The following is a 17717-nucleotide window of genomic DNA, read 5'->3' as shown; positions in this document are numbered from 1 at the left end:
AAATGTTAAATTTGCTTAGCTTGTCAATTTTCCTAAACACATTGTTTTCTCTAGCAGCCAGAGCCATCATCTCATTCATCCAGTCTTCTTTATTTAGGGCTGGAGTGGCTTTCCATGGTTGAAGAATAAGCCTCTAGGCTATTAGAAACAATGATTTGTTGTTAGATATTTTTAACTCTGAGAGATCAAAATTAGATCAAAGAACAATCAAAGTGTCTAGTAATTTGAGGTTTAGCTGAAGCATAAAGTTAAGTCTCATAGACACTTCCCTCCAAAAGGGCAAAATTATTTACAGTGCCATAGCAGATGGATCAAATATGTCCCTGGGTCACTGCATGATTAACCCATGTCAGAATTTGTTATTCCCCAATGATTGAGATCTTTCTGGAGACAAATACATCCTGAAAACTACTTTTTGTTGAACAAGATGCAGTTTAATATCCATTCCGAGGTAGACTGAGAGATGTCTGAGAGAACACTGTTCCTGTGAGAGTCTTGTAAGATCCATGCTCAGTTCCTCACACCTCTTATCTTTAACATCATTTAAAATGTAATATAAATCTGAACTGAGGTATGGATAAAAAAATGTAAGTGCTCTCCTTATTGGGAGTATGTGGGTGGAGACAGAGTTTCAAAAATTAAGTATTTCTGCCAGAGTTATTGCCATGCTGCTGACAAAGAAGGATTTAAAATGATCATCTGGGCCAATCAGTTGGAATAAGGAACAAAGTCATATTTCAGCCCAGAACTGCCATATTACTAGACAGCTGTTAAGAAGGAGAGCAGTCAGTGCAACAGTGTCTTGGTTTGGAGAGCAGAGCAAAGCAGAGCAGTGCAGGGCTTAATTTGCACTAGGGCTGGGAGTCGGCCCCAACACAATCTATTCTCAGTGCCAAGGGCGGCACATGCTTGCCTGCTAAGAACAAAGAACATGTGCAAAGTGCCGTTCTGTTCTGCAGTTGATGAGTTTCAACCAGTTGTCCTTAATGTATGACACACATAATGTGTTACGTTCAAGGTGTTGCCTTTCAGCAGTTTTTCATTTTATAAACATTCACTCTCTCCCTTTCTTCAAAAGCCCTTGCCGTCTCAGCACCCCCTAGGCCACCAAGAGCAATCAGGCTGAACTCTGGCTTTTCTCACCTTCTGGTTGCTCACCTTTCCTGACGTTGGCGTGACAAGAAGCTGGCAAAGAGGCTGCTGCCCTTCTGGAGAGAGCAGGATGGAGGGCAATGGCAGGGCAATTGAGCAGTGCCCAAGCTGAGCTCTGCCGACAAGCTTCCTGGCTCACCAAGGGTGTCAACAATGCATTGGTTGCTATGGGCACACAAGAACACACAAGAACTTCCCCAGCTTGCTTTGCCAGTGGCATCTGCTTTCAATCAACTCTGCAAAAGGAGGCAGTGTTGGGGGGGAGGTTACCTAGGTAACCGGGAGAAGCAGTTAAACTGTAACTGGGGCAAGAAACAAGAGCCGAGCTACTGAGGAATGGGGGAAAGAAACCGCCACCGTATGGAAGGCTGTAGAATATCCTAAGGAGAAGAAGTGGCAACCGCTGGAAAGAGAGAGATTTACCTGAAGAGACAGTTCCTGCACAGCAGACATTAGTTGAAAAGCCTGACTGCAGCTGTGAGGGAGCTTTGTGGGACTGTGGAAAGCAGGGGTGGGGGGATGTCTGTACAGCTGTCACTCTTTTATTTATTTTGTACCTTTCGGTGACCACTTTTTTTAAAAAAAATTTTTTTCCCTTAAATCTATTTCTTACTCATGCTCATAACCTTTTGTTGATCTTGTACTTCTTGTTAAGCCTCCCTAATTATAGAGAACTCTGGGCATGTTACATCTCCACACCTGACCCAACAAATGCTGGGACACAATTTGCACTGGGCCACAGTGTGACAATCGGAAGTGTTTATAAAACTCAAACCTTCTCCATGCTGATGACCTGGTCCAAATCACACTCCCCTCTCGGCTGCTTTTTGAGGAAGAAAACTTTGACCAAATGTGAATACCCGCTCCCTGTTTCATTTGCCCTACTGAAAAATCAAAGAGTGATGTTAATAGGGATTTAGGACCTCTTCACCCCATTAATGGAATTGTAAGAACACTCTACTCCCCACAACACACTCCTCACTTACTTAGTGTTTGTGAAACAGATTCTGAAAATTAAAAATGTGGTTATGCTATATTCTATTCAATTAATGTATTTTAATTGATTTCCCACCACCATCTCTATAACAATGGCCGTTATTAGTGCAAATCCTTCCTTAGATTGTTGAATGGTTTTGCTGTATGTCTTTATTTTATAAATAAAAATAAATCATGCACAATACATGGATATTCATTAAAATACAATCTATACAATAAATATGCATCATGCACAATGCATAGATACAAGTAAGAGAGGCTCATATAGAGCCTTTCCCACTCTTTCATTCAGGCAGATATTGGCACAGTGATACAGAAGATGGCTCAACAGCTACAACAGCTGACACAGGTAGAGTGCAGGATTCATTACAGGAGTTAACTTCTCAAGAGTCAAGACAAGTTGTGAAGCAAAACTAAAGAGTGTCATTTACCTACCACATAATCTGTAATGAAGACAAGGATGTAGGGTTACTTACACTCACCAAAAGTGCAACCTCAAAACTCATGGAAAGCAGACATTTCTCTATTTGAACAAACCCATTGGGTCTATCTACTATCCTAACTAATGTGTTTAATATTAAGTAAAAATAGATTTGTTCTAAGTTTGCTTATAATACCAATTCTTTCTCAAACCTAAATAGCAGAAAGGGTCAAAGCTTAGTGGGCAGAACATAACTCACAGAAGATGCTGGGTTCTGTGTCCCTAGCATATCCACTCAGGTCACAGGAACATAGGAAGCTGCCATATACTGTGTCAGACCATTCGTCTATCTAGCGGAGTATTGTCTTCACAGAGTGGCAGCAGCTTCTCCAAGGTTGCAGGCAGGAATCTCTCTCAGCCCTATTTTGGAGAAGCCAGGGAGGGAACTGGAAACCTGCTCTTCCCAGTGCAGCTCCATCTTCTGAGGGGAATATCTTGCAGTGCTCACACTTCATATGCAACCAGGGCAGACGCTGCTTAGTTAAGGGGACAAGTCATGCTTGCTACCACAAGACCAGCTCTCCTCTCCTTGGACAGTAGAGCAGGACTGGGAGTGGCTGAAAACCTATAGAACTGCTGCTGGCAGCAGAGCAAAGACAGTAAAATGACAGCTTCATATGTCCACCAGGAAGAACTTTAACTTGGGCTGCTTATGTCAACGAAGATAAAACCAAGTTTGGGTCTAGCTGAGCTGGATTTATAAATTCGTTTCCATGCAGTGCAGTGGGACTGTGCCTCTCCTCCCATCACACAGGCCAGCAGAACCACCAATTGCCTGTAAGCAGTAGGGAGGAGAATAAGTCATCAAATTTTTTAAGAACAGTTTTAATTATTTTAAACTATTTTAATTACTTTTTAATTGTTGGTTTTAATTTTATGTAATTTTATGTGAACTGCCTGAGATGTTTTATATCAGGCAGTTTATAAATCAAATAAATAAATACTGCTTTCATTTTCTTTGAAAGAGGATTGGGCATACATATTTAAATATTATTATCATTATTATCATCATCATCATCATCATCATCACATTTATATCCCACTCTTCCTCCAAGGAGCCCAGAGCGGTGTACTACATACTTGAATTTCTCTTTCACAACAACCCTGTGAAGTAGATTAGGCTGAGAGAGAAGTGACTGACCCAGAGTCACCCAGCTAGTTTCATGGCTGAATGTGGATTTGAAATCGGGTCTCCCTGGTCCTAGTCCAGCACTCTAACCACTACACCATGCTGGCTGGCAAAACATTGGTGTTATGTAAGGCACACGGAAAGTCATGTTGGCTGAAGAGCAACAAGGTTTTAAATAAATAAATGATAGTTATTTAAAGAGCCAGCATGGTGTAGTGGTTAGACCGTTGGACTAGGACCCGGGAGACCTGAGTTCAAACCCCCATTCAGCCATGAAACTGACTCATGAGTTTCACCATGAAACTCACTCATTATTCTGGGCCAGTCATGTATCTCTCAGCCTTACCTACCTCACAGGGTTGTTGTGAGGATAAGCATAACCATGTACACCACTCTGGGCTCCTTGTAAGAATAACAGGATATCAATGTAATAAATAAGTAAATATATAATACTTATTTAAATAAATAATAGTTTGGTGTACAACTAAAACATCACAAAGAAGTGAGCAAGTTCATCGCATTTGTTTATCAAGTTGGGTGTTGAGCATAAAAAATGGGGGGAGGAGTGAAAGGGTTCTTAGCATGCTTACTCAGAAGGAAGTACCACTGAGATTAATGAGACCTTCTCTCAGTAAGTATGTTTAGGTTTGCATTCTTAATTGGGTTGAGCTGTGCTTGATGCCAAAAGGATCACCAGTTACACCAAAGGCTAGAGGAACAGAGATGCATGATTAAGAGTTTTGATTAGTTTCAACACTTGTTCATTTTTTACTTTTTATTTATACAAGATGACCCAAATAATGTTGGCATCCATGTAGCACTCGTAACCATGTGAACTTGCTCAGACAACCTCCACCTTTGAATTTATTTATTTATTTATTTATTTATTTATTTATTTATTTGACATATTTATAACCCACCCAAAACATATGTCTCGGGGCAGCTCACAATAAAATACAAATTACAACAAAAAAGAGGCTAAAACCACAATCATTTCAAATTTAGAACAATGTTAAAAACTATCAAAACAATATCTAATTAAAAGCCTAGGTGAACAAATGTGTCTTGACAGACTTTCTCGGCTGGTGTAGGAAGTCACCCAACGTGGGATTACATCCCTCCACATGCTCCAGAAGTCAGGAAGTAGAAAAAACTGAAGAACTCAACCCAGTGCATGTGGGCGTATACCTTCAGTTCTACTTCCTGCCTTCGCTCCAGGAGGTTCTTCTACTCAGCTCGCTTCGTGATCTTCCCTGTTCTCTCCTTTTCTCTCATATTTCCGGCTCATTATCTACCTTTATTACACTTTTGACTGTTTCTACTCTTGTTATAGACCTTAAAAAAAACAAAAAAAACAAAAAAAACCCTTTCTTTTCCACTACTCATCCTCGTTTGATTCTCTGTTGTTACTGCCCTTTCAATCTCTCTTCACCTCTGGTCGGTCCTCCATCCGATGGCCACAAGGAAGGTGGTTGGAATTTTGGCGTTGAGGGAGCAAGCAGCCCGCCAACGGTCTTTCCCGCCTAAGGCTTGAGCGGGTGAAAAGAACGCCACAACAATGTCGGCTGCTAGGGGGAGTCTTGCTGGCGCCTCCAGGCCACAGCGACTGTCCCCTCAGCTAAAAGGCCAGGGTGTGGATGCCAGGTCTGTGACCAGGCACGATCACCTCCGCTCGGCATCCCCGCCACGAAAGAAGCAGAAGAAGAAGAGCAAGCACTCCGAGCGGGAACCGTTGCCGAGCACGCGCAGACACCGGACGGCCTCGCCAGAGCGGCTGCCGAGATGCGCTGTGGAGGAGGCAGCCTTTCAATCCCCGCCCCCGCTATCGCCGGCAGATGCACGGCCGGTGCAGGGCTCAGCGGGCGGGCCGGTGGAAGAACGGCAGCTGCTTCGACTCGCCAGCCCCAGACCAGAAGAGCTCCGGGGCGAGGGGGATCAAGCCGCGGGGCAGCAGGAGGAGTACAGCAGCCCGACACGGGCATCTCCGGTGAGACCGGGGCCCTCACGAGGGAGCGGGGAGGCAACCACTCAGCCTTTGGAATTGGACTCCCCTGGCCACCCTACACCGGGTGGGGGCACCCCCGCGATCCTTCCCGGGAGCTCCGTGGATCCAGAGGCCCTAAGGGGCTGGATCGAGGAGGCAGTCCAATGCTCCCTGGTGTCTGCACTGAAAGGGCGATCGAGGGAAAGGGCACCCAGAAGGCGGGAGGAGGGGTCCAAATCCTTGGACTCCCAGAACCTGTCCCCGGTTAGAAAGAGACTCAGGCACGCCATGAGGGTCACCTCTTACTCTCGTGCCCGTGAACTTCGTTCCTCAGAGGAGTCGGGGGAGGAGTCTCCCGACATTATGCAACACAGAGATGAGGTGGCTGGCGCAGAGAGCAGGGAACCTGAGCTTGACTCTTCCTCTGATGAGGATAGCGAGATCCCCGAAGAGCAGGGACTTGGGGCTAACAGTCAACGTCTCTCTCTGAAAGAGGATGCCCAAGCCATTATTAACCGATCCCTGCTCGCTTTGGGTCTTAGGCCAGTGACCCCTGAGGAGGATAATCCAGTTTCCAAGGGCTCCCTTGTTCTACCCAGTTCAAAGCCATTGCAGTCTAAGGCAGTTATGCCTGAGGGATTCTCTGCCACTATAAAGGAGGAATGGTCCGCTATTGCCACTGCTAAGCGGGCACCAGCGGCCGCCTCAAAGCTTTATGACTTTGACGAGGAGACACTGAACCTCCTGAAGGTTCCCCTCACAGATGCCCCTTTTGGAGCCCTCCTTAGTGGAGTAGTGGTCCCCAAGGACGGGGATTCCACCTTTAAGGACCCTGCGGACAAAAAAGCAGAGGCAGCCCTGCGCAGGCTTCATGATTTGTCTGCTATGGCTATCAGGGCCGACACGACAGCCTCCCTGGTTTCGAGGGCTTTAGTGTTATGGATTGATGAGCTTCTCAATAACCCACCGTCGGAAGAATCGCAGATGCGACGCAAGCTAATACGTTTACAAAAAGTGGCCACCCTCGCAGCAGATGCCACGTTCGACAGCGTGCGCTTCTCAGCTCGTGCTTTGGGCGCGGGAGTGCTAGCCAGGCGCAATATTTGGCTCAAGTATTGGAAAGTCGACAACACCTCGAAGGCAAACCTGGCAGCAGTTCCCTATGCAGGGGGCAAACTCTTTGGGGATGAAGCACTCAAGGAGGTGCTCATTGAGACCCAGGACAAGCGTAAGGCATTGCCATTGGTCGCACGCAAGGAAGATAAGGCTTTTACTCGCAGGAATACACAAACCTATAGAGCCTTCAGACCACAATTCAGGCAGAGGGATTCCTTCCGCTCTTTTCGGCCCCAGTGGAATAGATCTAGGGGTCAGGGCAGGCAATCATTCCATACCCAGAACCGTCAGTCCTTCAACCCCCAGTCCCGGGGCCCCAAGCAGCATTCCTGACTCTCTGGCCGGCGGTGTGGGGGCTCAACTACTGGACTTCTGGCACGTCTGGAAAGAGTCCATTTCAGACAATTGGGTTCTTTCTATTGTAAAGCAGGGTTACAGGGTGGAACTCTCCAGTCGCCCTGGCAACAGGTTCCTCCTCACTCCAAGATCAAAGAACACCACAAAGCACAAGGGCCTCCTGCTAGCCATCCAACATCTGTTGGAAATAGGAGCCATAGAGGAGGTCCCATTGGACCGGAGAGGCCGGGGAGTGTACTCTGTAATCTTCACTGTGCCAAAGAAAGACAGGTCAGCAAGGGCGGTACTGAACTTGCGCCCTGTCAACAGATTCGTGATAAAGAAGCACTTCAAGATGGAAACTCTACGCACCATCTCAGAGGCTCTGCAGGCAGGGGACTTCTTGGTATCCATCGACCTTCAGGATGCCTATCTCCATATACCCATCCATCCCCTCAGTCGACCTCTGCTGCGTTTCTGTTACATGGGAAGGCATTTTCAGTACTGAGCACTGCCATTCAGACTGTCATCGGCCCCCAGGGTCTTCACAAAGATCCTGAGCCCCCTAGTAGCCATCCTGCGCATGGAGGGCATTCATCTTTATTTTTATTTAGATGACTTGTTGATTCGAGCAAGTTCAGCAGAGGCCGTGAGCTCCGCCTTGTCCAGGACACTCTCTCTACTGAGACAGCACGGCTTCCTGGTGAACTTAGCCAAAAGCCACCTGACACCGTCCCGGCGCCTTTGTCATCTGGGAGTCATCATGGACACTGCGGTCTGCAGACTGTTTCTTCCAGAGGACAGGATGGAAGTCCTGTCATTCCTAGCCAACAGAGTGTTGAGGAAAGACCAAGCCAGCCTCCTCAAGTTAGCAAGACTTCTCAGGCTCATGGTAGCGGCCATGGACTCGGTTCCCTGGGCAAGGCTCCACCTGCGCAGATTGCAGTGGGCTCTTCTCCCCCATCAGAGCAGAATTGCTTTGCGGCGAGACAAGAAGATTCTCCTACCGGGCGATCTGAGGGAGGTGATCAAGTGGTGGACAGTTCGGAAAAACCTTGTCAAGGGGAGACCGTTTCTGGAACCAGAAAGAATTCTAGTCACAACAGATGCCAGCCTGTGGGGCTGGGGGGCGCACTGCCGGAACGAATCTGCTCAGGGCCAGTGGTCCAGGGAGGAATCGCGTCACAGCATCAATTGGCTCGAGCTGCGGGCAGTGTTCCTGGCCCTAAGGTCCTTCCATCCACTTGTGCAGGGACGGAATGTGTTGGTGCGCACAGACAATACCGCGACTGAGGCGCACATCAACAGGCAAGGGGGGACGAGGTCGAGGTCCCTCCACCTACAGGCAGTGACCCTGCTGGATTGGGCAGAGCAGAACTTGTTATCTATCCTGGCACATCACGTGAGTGGCGCCTCCAATGTACAGGCGGATTGGCTCAGTCGTCAGCAGATTCAGCCGGCGGAGTGGTGCCTTCATCCCTCGGTATTCCAGTGGGTGACGGAGAGGCTAGGCAACCCGTGCATAGACCTTTTTGCGTCCAGGGAGAACGCCAAGCTGCGGAGGTTCTATACGCGCTTCCTGTCGGAGGGGGCAGAAGCAGTGGACGCTCTGTCGACACCGTGGCCTCGTTCGCTGCTGTACACCTTTCCTCCAGTTCCTTTACTATCTCGGTGCCTGAGGAAGCTTTGGGGGTCCCGGTCCTCCATGATTTTGATCGCGCCCTACTGGCCCAGGAGACCCTGGTTCTCCGAAATCGTGGCGCTGGCTGTGGGAAGGCCCCTCAGGCTACCTTGTCGTCCAGACCTCCTACAGCAAGGTCCAATTCTCCACCCAGAACCAGAATGGTTGCAACTGACCGCGTGGAAGCTGAGCGGGCTATCCTAGTTCGGGAAAGATTGTTGTAGCAGGTTATTGAGACTATCCTTGCCTCCAGGAAGGATTCTACCAATAGAATCTATCAGTCAACTTGGAGAAGTTTTCTTCGTTGGGCGGCTCGGCGGGGGCTACAGCCTGACAGGTGTAAGTTGGGGTTGCTGCTAGACTTTCTCCAGGTCGGTCTATCCATGGGCCTGAAACCTAACACCCTCAAGCGGCAAGCGGCATGTTTGGTCCAGATGCTGTTCCCACGACAGCGTGCCTCCCTAGCTAAGCACCCTCTTTTACAGAAATTCCTGAGAGGGGCAGCACACCTATCTCCGCCAGTCTGTCATCGTTTCCTATCCTGGGACTTGCATGTGGTTCTCCGAGGTCTTCAATTTCACCCGTTCGAGCCGCTGCGTTCCGCCTCTCTTCAACTACTTTCATGGAAGGTGGCCTTTCTCGTGGCTATAACGTCGGCCAGAAGGTTCTCGGAACTGCAGGCCTTATCCATTAAGAGTGGCCTGTGTGTCTTCTCTAAGGACGCAGTTCGACTCATTCCCGATCCTTCCTTCGCTCCCAAGGTCAACTCAATCTTCCATAGAGCTGCGGACATCTTTCTGCCCTCATTCTGTCCAGAACCTAGACACCCTGCTGAGAAGGAATGGCACCGTCTGGATGTCCGTCGGGCGCTAAAGGTCTACCTACGTAGGACGGAACCATTTAGAAAATCCGACGCCCTGTTTGTAGCATTCAAGTCGGCCAAGTTGGGTATGAAGGTTTCAGCGGCAATCATCGCCAGATGGGTGAAGTCCTGTATCGTGAAGTCGTATAGGTCGCAGGACCTGCCAGTTCCTGATCAGATTACGGCCCACTCTACGAGATCGGCGGCCACGTCGGCGGCACTGTCCTCTGCGGTATCGCTGGAGGAAATCTGCAAGGCAGCTACGTGGTCGTCTCCATTCACGTTTTCAAGACATTATAAGTTGGACGAGCACGCCTCAGCAAGGGCGGCCTTTGGTTGGAGGGTCCTTCAGAGGGTCCTTCCGGCTCATTAGATCCAGTGTTTGGGGACTCTGTTTCCCTCCCGTGGTTGGTGCTGTGGTATCTCCCACGTTGGGTGACCTCCTACACCAGCCGAGAAAGGTACATTGGTAGTCACCGTGAAGGTGTCTTCTGGCTGGTGTAGAAGAGGTCACCCAAGGCCCACCCGGGGTTCGTTTCTTTTCCTTGGCTGGATCTCTGACCCGGGAGGGAGGGTTACTCTGTTCTGCTCTTCCTCTTCTTGTCCTGAGTTATGTTGTGATATTTTCCTGTTCATGTTAGTGTTATATTACTTCTTCTGGAGCTTGAGCTGTTTTAGGTACTGAAGGTATACGCCCACATGCACTGGGTTGAGTTCTTCAGTTTTTTCTACTTCCTGCCTTCTGGAGCATGTGGAGGGATGTAATCCCACGTTGGGTGACCTCTTCTACACCAGCCAGAAGACACCTTCATGGTGAGTACCAATGTACCTTTTTGAAAGTTGTAGGAGATGGGAAGGTTCTTATTTTGGCAGGGAGCTCATTGCAGAGCCTTGGGGCAACAATGGAAAGGGCCCGTCCCTGAGTAGCCACAAGACAAGCCGGTAGCAACTGCAGACAAATCTCTCCTGATTATCTCAATGGGCGGTGGGGTTCATAGTGAAGAAGACATTCTCTTAAATACCCAGGGTCTAAGCTGTTTAGGGCTTTATAACTGTTGAAGCTAGGACCAACAGTATCAGCTCTCAGCTGCAATTTCTCATAGTGACCACTGGGGGATTAGGGTCATGGATAAAAATGCTGGACTCCTCCCCTCTTTGTTCTTCCAGGATTAGTCTTCATTTTGTCTCTCCAGAGATGTCTGTTTGTTTTGATCTCTTGCAAGCCATGAGCTACAGCTGAAATAAGCTACAGGCTTTTTCACATTTCTTTGTAACCTTTTCTTTAAATAAATCCTTGTAGTTCTTCAATACTAAAGAACTGTCTCAAGACCTCTTGTTTTGCTGCTTTCTCACCAAATTGGTTTTGCTTTGCTATTTGGGGACTGAACTGCCATTATTCCCCTACAAAAAGCAGCACCTTGTATTTTGCCTGGAAACTTATTGGCAGCCAGTGTAGCTGGCTCAGTACTGGAGTGAAATGGTTTCTCTTGAGATGACCCAGAGAACAACCTGGCAGCCGCATTCTGGACCAACTGCAGATTCTGGACTACGTACAAAGGCAGCCCCACATAGAGCATATTGCAGTAGTCAAGTCTGGTAACTAGCAGATGTACCACCGTTCTGAGGTCGTTTATCTCAAGAAACGGACACAGCTGGTGTATCAGCCGAAGCTGATAAGAAAGCACCTCTAGCCCCCGCCTCAGCCTGTGAGACAAGGGAGAGGTGTGGGTCCAGAAGCACCCACAGATTGTGTACCTGTTCCTTCTGGGGTAGCGTGACCCCACCCAGAACCAACAGCTCAGAATTGTCTCCCAAGATCCAATGCCACACAATAAGTACCTCTGTCTTAACTGGATTCAGTCTCAGGTTGTTATCCCTCATCCAGCCCACCACCGCTTCCAGGCAGACATTTCAGGAGGTTATGCCTTCTCCCAATGATGTTGAAATGGAGAAACAGATTTGTGTGTCATTAGCCTACTAATAACACCCTGCACCAGATCTGATGATCTCTCCCAGCAGTTTCATGTAGATGTTAAACAACGTTAGAGACAATATGGATTCCTGAGGGACACCATATGAGAGTTCAGATTTTGAAGAGCAACATTCTCCAAGGGACACCATCTGGAATCTGCCCTAGAGATAGGAGTGGAACCACTGCAAGGCAGTGCTTCCAACCCCCAATCCCCTTAGACGCTGCAGAAGGATACTATGGCCGATAGTATCGAATGCTGATGTCATACTGAAATGTGCTGTAAGGTTACTCAGAAGTAAATCTTCCTGAGTTCAGTGGGACTTATTTCCTAAGTATGATTAGGATGGCAGTTTTAGTTACCCTTTTCAAATCTCACTAATCAAAGTGCCTTAATATAGGGATTGGTGTGGCAAGTTGGGAAGGACTTTGGGCTAGGTGGCCTTTTGGTTCATCTCACTTGTTTTTGTAAATGAGACCTTGCCCAACTCTTTTATGGGTGTGCATGAACCGTGGTTCGAGCATCGGTTTGGCACCATGGGGAAAGGAGCGGGAGCTTTAAGAAAGAGAGCTTACCTGCTCTCTGCAGACCCATGCAACTTCCTGCTGGGGCAGTGCTTGTCCCAAGTACTCCTGCATGGCACCAGCATGCACATGGCACCTACAGTCACCATTTGTGTGCTAGCGCTACATGGGGGTACTTGGGCCAAGCGCAACCCCAGCAGGAAGCTGCGCCGCAGCAGAGAGCAGGTAAGGACCTGCTCTCCTCTTTCTTAAACGCTCCCCATTCTCCTCCCCATGGCGCCGAACTGGTGCTTGAATCGTGGCTCATGCCCACCCCTACACACTTTAGCATCAACAGATATCCTAAGGATCTACTTATACTTGTCACATATGCCTGTAGCTCTGAACTCTAAAAACTGCATTTGGCAAGACAAATCTAATGCTATTAGGGACACTTGGATCTTCCTTGCAACTCAAGGAATTGCTCTGCATAATTCTAGATGAGTAACAGTGGTTAGTCATTGGTGAAGAAAATGTATGGAGCTCTGTACATGCTCACAAGCACACTAATGTAACTAAATGTTCCATGGCTGCACACCAGTGGTGTTGCGCTGCAAGGACAGGCAGCAGCATAGTCCCAGTACTTTTTTCCTTCCAGGATCTCAGCAGGAACGTGAAGCCCTTTGCTTTCTAAATGGGATAATATACTGTTCTTGCTATTCCAACAGTTTGTTACATAGAATATTAGACTAAAATATTATTTTATTATTTTATTAGCATTCTTCCTGTCTTGTTACTATGACTATCGTCCACCCTTTGTGGTTGACAATCGACCAGACAGCTCTTCTGGGTGAATAACCATGAGAGCTACAAAGGCTGTAAAATTAGGAAACTATCCTTAACTTCTTGTGGCTAAAAACATTTTAAATGGGGTGTGTAGCCATTGAGGTGGGCGTGGCTATGGCACTGTCATGGAGAGCACCTTCTAAATTTGCACTGCAGCTGCATACTGAAACCATCTCCTGATTCTGAGATGTTTCTCAAGCATCCTATGCGGCCATTGCCCTATCGCTTCACAGTAACATCGGATGATGACAGGATTCCATAGAGACTACACGGGGAACAATGAAAGGGCACTTCCGGCCGCTCCTACGACATGCTTTAAGCGTTTCACCGGCACCATTTCCCAGAAGGCGCCGCGTTTCCTGCTTCGAAAGTCCCTTTTCTTTTCCCATCGGCCCTTGCGGGGCGGGGCAGCCAAAGTGGCTCTTTCCTGCCTGGCAACCGAGGAGCGGCTGTAGCCGGACAGGAAGGGAGGAATGAATGGTGTCTCCCTGGCAGCTACGAGTTAAATGTGGCGCTTGCTGCGGCACACGCTGAGAGCCCTTCCTGGCCTGAGAGGGAGGAAGCAGCGGCTGGGCTGTCGGGGCCCTGCTGGCAGCGCGCTTCCCGCCATGGAGCGGGCCGTGGTGCGCTGCGTCCCAGCCGAGCCCAAACTCAGTGTCTCGTTGGTGCTGGGCGACGGCAGCGCCCGGCACATGCAGCGGGACCAGGCGGAGCCTCTGGGCCGGGCGCTTGCCCGCATCGCCAACAACGCCGGCAAAGGCCATACCAAGGCGGCCAAGAAGAGCAAGAAAGCGCGGGCCGAAGCTGAAGCCGGAGCGCTGCCTCTGCAGCCCCCCACCGTCTGCCTCTTCTCCCAGGACGGCGAGGCCGTGGCCGAGGACGTGCCCAACGCCGAGGCCTGGCAAGACGGGGCGGTCCTGCAGATCGGCGAGGCCCGCTATCGCGTGGAGCGCAACCCACCCACCTTGACGGAGCTCCAGCTGCCGCGCTCCCTCCTCGCCGGCTTCCCGGTCTGCCCCAAGCTGCGCACCGAGTTCGGCTCTGCGAGCGACTGCCTCTTTCGCTGGTACCAGGAGCAGAGGGTCGAGCCGGCAGCGGCAGCGACGGCTGGGGGCGAAAGGAGCGGCTGGGTAGAGGCGCCTGGAGGCACCGAGCGGGTCTTCACGCCGAGCAACGCGCACATCGGGCTGCGCCTCAAGCTCCTGTGCACGCCGGGCGACAGCCAGCGGCGCTACGGGGTGCCCCGCGAAGTGGAGAGCAGCGGCCCGGTGGAGGCCGGCCCGGGCGCCTGCACGTTCGACGCGCGGCACCTCTACACCAAGAAAGTGACCGGGCCTGGCCTCATCCGCACCGTCACCTACAACATCCTGGCGGACATCTACGCCCAGACCGAGCTCTCCCGGACCGTGCTCTATCCCTACAGCGCTCCCTACTCTCTGGAGTTGGACTACCGGCAAAACCTGCTCAAGAAAGAACTGGCCGGTTACAGCGCCGACATCATCTGCCTGCAGGAGGTGGACAAGGTGGTCTTCACGGACAGCCTGGGCCCGGCGCTTGATGCCTTCGGCCTGGAGGGTCTCTTTAAGCTCAAAGAGAAGCAGCGCGAAGGTCTGGCCACTTTCTACCGAAGGGACAAGTTTAGCCTGCTCAGCCAGCACGACATTGCCTTAAACCAGGCCCTACTTGAAGATCCCTTGAACAAAGAACTGCGAGACAAGCTGGCTCCCTATCCTCAGGTGCAGGAAAAGGTGCACCAAAGATCATCCGTGTTGCAGGTATGTTACTAGAGAGTGTGGTGTAGTGGCTAGAGTGCTAGACAAGGACGGGGAGATCCGAGTTCAAATCTCCATCCAGCCATGATACTAGCTGGGTGACTGGGCCAGTCATTTTTCTCTCAGCCTAACCTATTTCACAGGGTTGTAGTGAGGACAAGCCTAAGTGTGTAGTACACTGCTCTGGGCTCCTTGGAGGAAGAGCGGGATATAAAATGTAAAAATAAATACATAATAAATATCTGCCACAGGTAGAATGGCTGTAGTCATTCCCTTGGGTGAATGGGACTGGCAGGGTAGGTTATAATGAGGCCTAAGGGAGCTAAGTAGGGTGTCCAGATAAAAAGGTGGGCAGAACGTTTGTATCTTAAATTTAAAAAATCAGCAGGTTGGAAGCATAGGAGCCCTATCATCTTTTGCACTTCATTATCCTACAACAAAATTTGAGTGGTGTGGCAAAAAGACAAAGGAACAAGGTAGTCGATTACTACACTGTGATAATTCTCCAAGCTGATAGGTTGCTTTGTTACTCATTCTCTGAAATTGAGTTTTAACGTCAGATTAAGGCTTACTGGGTTTAATTACAGTTGACAGTACTGTACTAAATGAAGTGCTGCTTAGCTCCTTGTAAAGGAATGTGACTTGGAAATGAGAGGCCAGGATGGGGGGAAGGGTAGATAAAAGTTGACACTGGGGAGAGTTGGAAGAAAGATAAAATGAAATTGTTGTTTAACATAGCTTTAAAAGCATAAGATGATTGGTTAATTAGTACAGAACTACTTCTATTTTTAAATACAAACTGTAAATGCTAATGATATGAGCATTTATAGAGTGTTTCTTACAGGTTTCTGTTCTTCATTCTACAAGTGATCCTTCCAGGAAGATTTGCATAGCTAACACCCATTTGTACTGGCACCCAAAAGGTAATTCTGCTACTGATCGTTTGGAAACAACGTTGAGTTTTTAGTTTGGGGTGGTGTGTGTGTTTATACATGCACGCACGCACGCACACACTTGTGCTGTAAGTAGCTTTCAGTGTGACTTCTGCAGTGATGGCTAAAGTGACGTCCTTTGTGAATAATTTACCTGATGGGAAGTTTTCCCAGATTAACTACTGAAAACGTGAATGTTCTAAAGGAGAAGATATCCACATTCTGCTTTTGTGACAACTAGAAACAGAAAAGTCATCAAGTCAACTGGGGAAAAAAGATGGCATTAAACACCTGTTGGGCCAGAGAGCAGCTCTGTGAAAAGATGCCTTAGCTAAACTATGAGCAAAGTAATTACTTGACCTGTTTGAGACTGCTCTTGGAAGTAGAGGGGACAGAACTCTTAGGGTAGTTGGTGAGGGGATACTGAAGGTATTAAACTGAATTGTAAGTCTTTCCGCACCTCCAAATTTACTGATTGATTGCGACTTCTAAACCTGAAGGCTAAAAAAAAAGTTTTCATACATTATTTTCTTTCTCCTTAGGTGGAAACATCCGTCTAATCCAAGCTGCAGTAGCATTGTCCCATATTAGGCATGTAACACATGACATGTATCCTGCTATACCTGTCATATTCTGTGGAGATTTTAATAGCACACCATCTGCTGGAATGTATAGTTTTGTCAATAGTGGCAGCATTGCTGAAGATCATGAGGACTGGGGCTCAAATGGAGAAGAACAGTGGTGCAGTATGTCTTTAACCCATCCATTCAAACTTAAAAGTGCTTGTGGAGAACCAGCATACACTAATTATGTTGGGGGCTTTCATGGATGTTTGGACTACATTTTCATTGATGCAAATGCTTTGGAAGTTGAACAGGTAATTCCACTGCCAAGTCATGAAGAAGTAACCACTCATCAGGCCTTACCAAGTGTTTCACACCCCTCAGATCATATAGCACTAATATGTGATTTAAAGTGGAAATAGACTAAAACATTCTTGGCATCTATTCCTTCCTTTTTAAGGGAGGGATTCGGGCTACTGTAGGAGAATTCAACTCAAATCCTAGCTTGGTCATGACTTTTTACAAAGGAGAATTTGATAAAAGGGTTTACATGCCAATTAGTGACATTGTACCAGATTTTCAGCTCTTGGTAACTGGTCATAATTCTTATAAACCAGAATGCTCTTATGGCTAATGCTCCTTTTTCTGTGTTAATAAGCAAAGCAGTAAATGTTCAATGCTGTTTTAAAGCTGGATTATCATACTTCTCCTTTCAGGTGGTTTTTAAATGGTGATTAAGAGTATTTTACTTAAAGTACAGTCTACTACAATGGGCAGCTGAATTTATGTAAAAATCGGAACAAATGTGAGGGTCTGGGTATTCTCAACTAGTACCATATCTGTTGCTCTTTAACAAGGTGCCAAAATTGTGTAAATGTATACTGCCACATTATAAAACCATCTATTTAAATATAGGATTCAAGAGTGGATTGGCACAACTACCTGTTCTCAGGTGTGTTATTTTTAACAAAAACCCAAACAAGACCTAATCAATTTGTCCATGTAAACCAAAATTGTACTTAAATTAAAAAAAAAAAACCTACATGTTTGTGCATTGACTTCTTCTGACAATAAGGAAATGGTTTTCTGCAAGTACTGTAAAGAATTCTTTGCTTTTTAGTAATGCATAAAAGTGTAAGCAGACTAATTTTTTTGTCTCATTTGCTGTTCATGTGGCAATTGATTTTCTTGTCCATGTCTTAAGTAACAAAATCCTAAATATTCAGTTATAAAGTAGTAGGAACTCTGCTTCATGAAATAAATGTAATCCATATTTCTGGACTATGTTTAAAAATTGGCTCCTGAGAATGTTCAGTAGCTAAAGTGAAAAACTGGTGGCAGAAATGTGAGTATGTGACTTCAGCTATCTATATCTGAATCTATAGGGATTGCTA

At 47.7% G+C, this 17717-nt stretch overlaps 2 protein-coding genes across 9 annotated transcripts in view; one reads left to right on the top strand and one right to left on the bottom strand.

The window, feature by feature from the left end:
- Positions 1-13300, bottom strand: part of DNAH12 (dynein axonemal heavy chain 12) — a 277218-nt gene extending 263918 nt beyond the window's left edge. For 2 of the 8 annotated variants that reach the window (XM_053291159.1, XM_053291160.1), the window contains exons 1-2: positions 13193-13294; positions 1928-2036 (exon numbers count right to left, since the gene is read on the bottom strand). In XM_053291159.1, the coding sequence (XP_053147134.1) occupies positions 1928-2036; positions 13193-13218 (135 nt within the window). In that variant the 5' untranslated portion in view covers positions 13219-13294. Of the gene's footprint in view, positions 1-1143; positions 1839-1927; positions 2037-2828; positions 2845-7034; positions 7050-13192 lie in introns of those variants that run through there. The other 6 variants (XM_053291166.1, XM_053291165.1, XM_053291162.1 and 3 more) reach the window with 6 other exon arrangements.
- An 84-nt stretch (positions 13301-13384) lies between these two features.
- Positions 13385-17466, top strand: PDE12 (phosphodiesterase 12). Its single transcript, XM_053291169.1, has 3 exons — positions 13385-14831; positions 15673-15751; positions 16303-17466. Exons 1-3 carry the CDS (start codon positions 13563-13565, stop codon positions 16743-16745), a joined length of 1791 nt encoding a protein of 596 aa, XP_053147144.1. The 5' UTR covers positions 13385-13562; the 3' UTR covers positions 16746-17466.
- Positions 17467-17717: the final 251 nt, after the last annotated feature.

This window comes from Hemicordylus capensis, chromosome 2 (genome assembly GCF_027244095.1).
Source record: "Hemicordylus capensis ecotype Gifberg chromosome 2, rHemCap1.1.pri, whole genome shotgun sequence".
Taxonomy (NCBI): domain Eukaryota; kingdom Metazoa; phylum Chordata; class Lepidosauria; order Squamata; family Cordylidae; genus Hemicordylus; species Hemicordylus capensis.
The sequence above is the reverse complement of the archived record's forward strand: the minus strand, read 5'-3'. Positions and strand labels throughout refer to the sequence as shown.

What these genes read in the sequence shown, in the direction of transcription:
- PDE12 (XM_053291169.1), top strand. Translation starts at nt 13,563, where the DNA reads ATGTGGCGCTTGCTGCGGCACACGCTGAGAGCCCTTCCTGGCCTGAGA. An exon ending in AAAGATCATCCGTGTTGCAG is followed by an intron (nt 14,832 to 15,672) that starts GTATGTTACTAG and finishes TGTTTCTTACAG; the next exon opens with GTTTCTGTTCTTCATTCTAC. An exon ending in TTTGTACTGGCACCCAAAAG is followed by an intron (nt 15,752 to 16,302) that starts GTAATTCTGCTA and finishes CTTTCTCCTTAG; the next exon opens with GTGGAAACATCCGTCTAATC.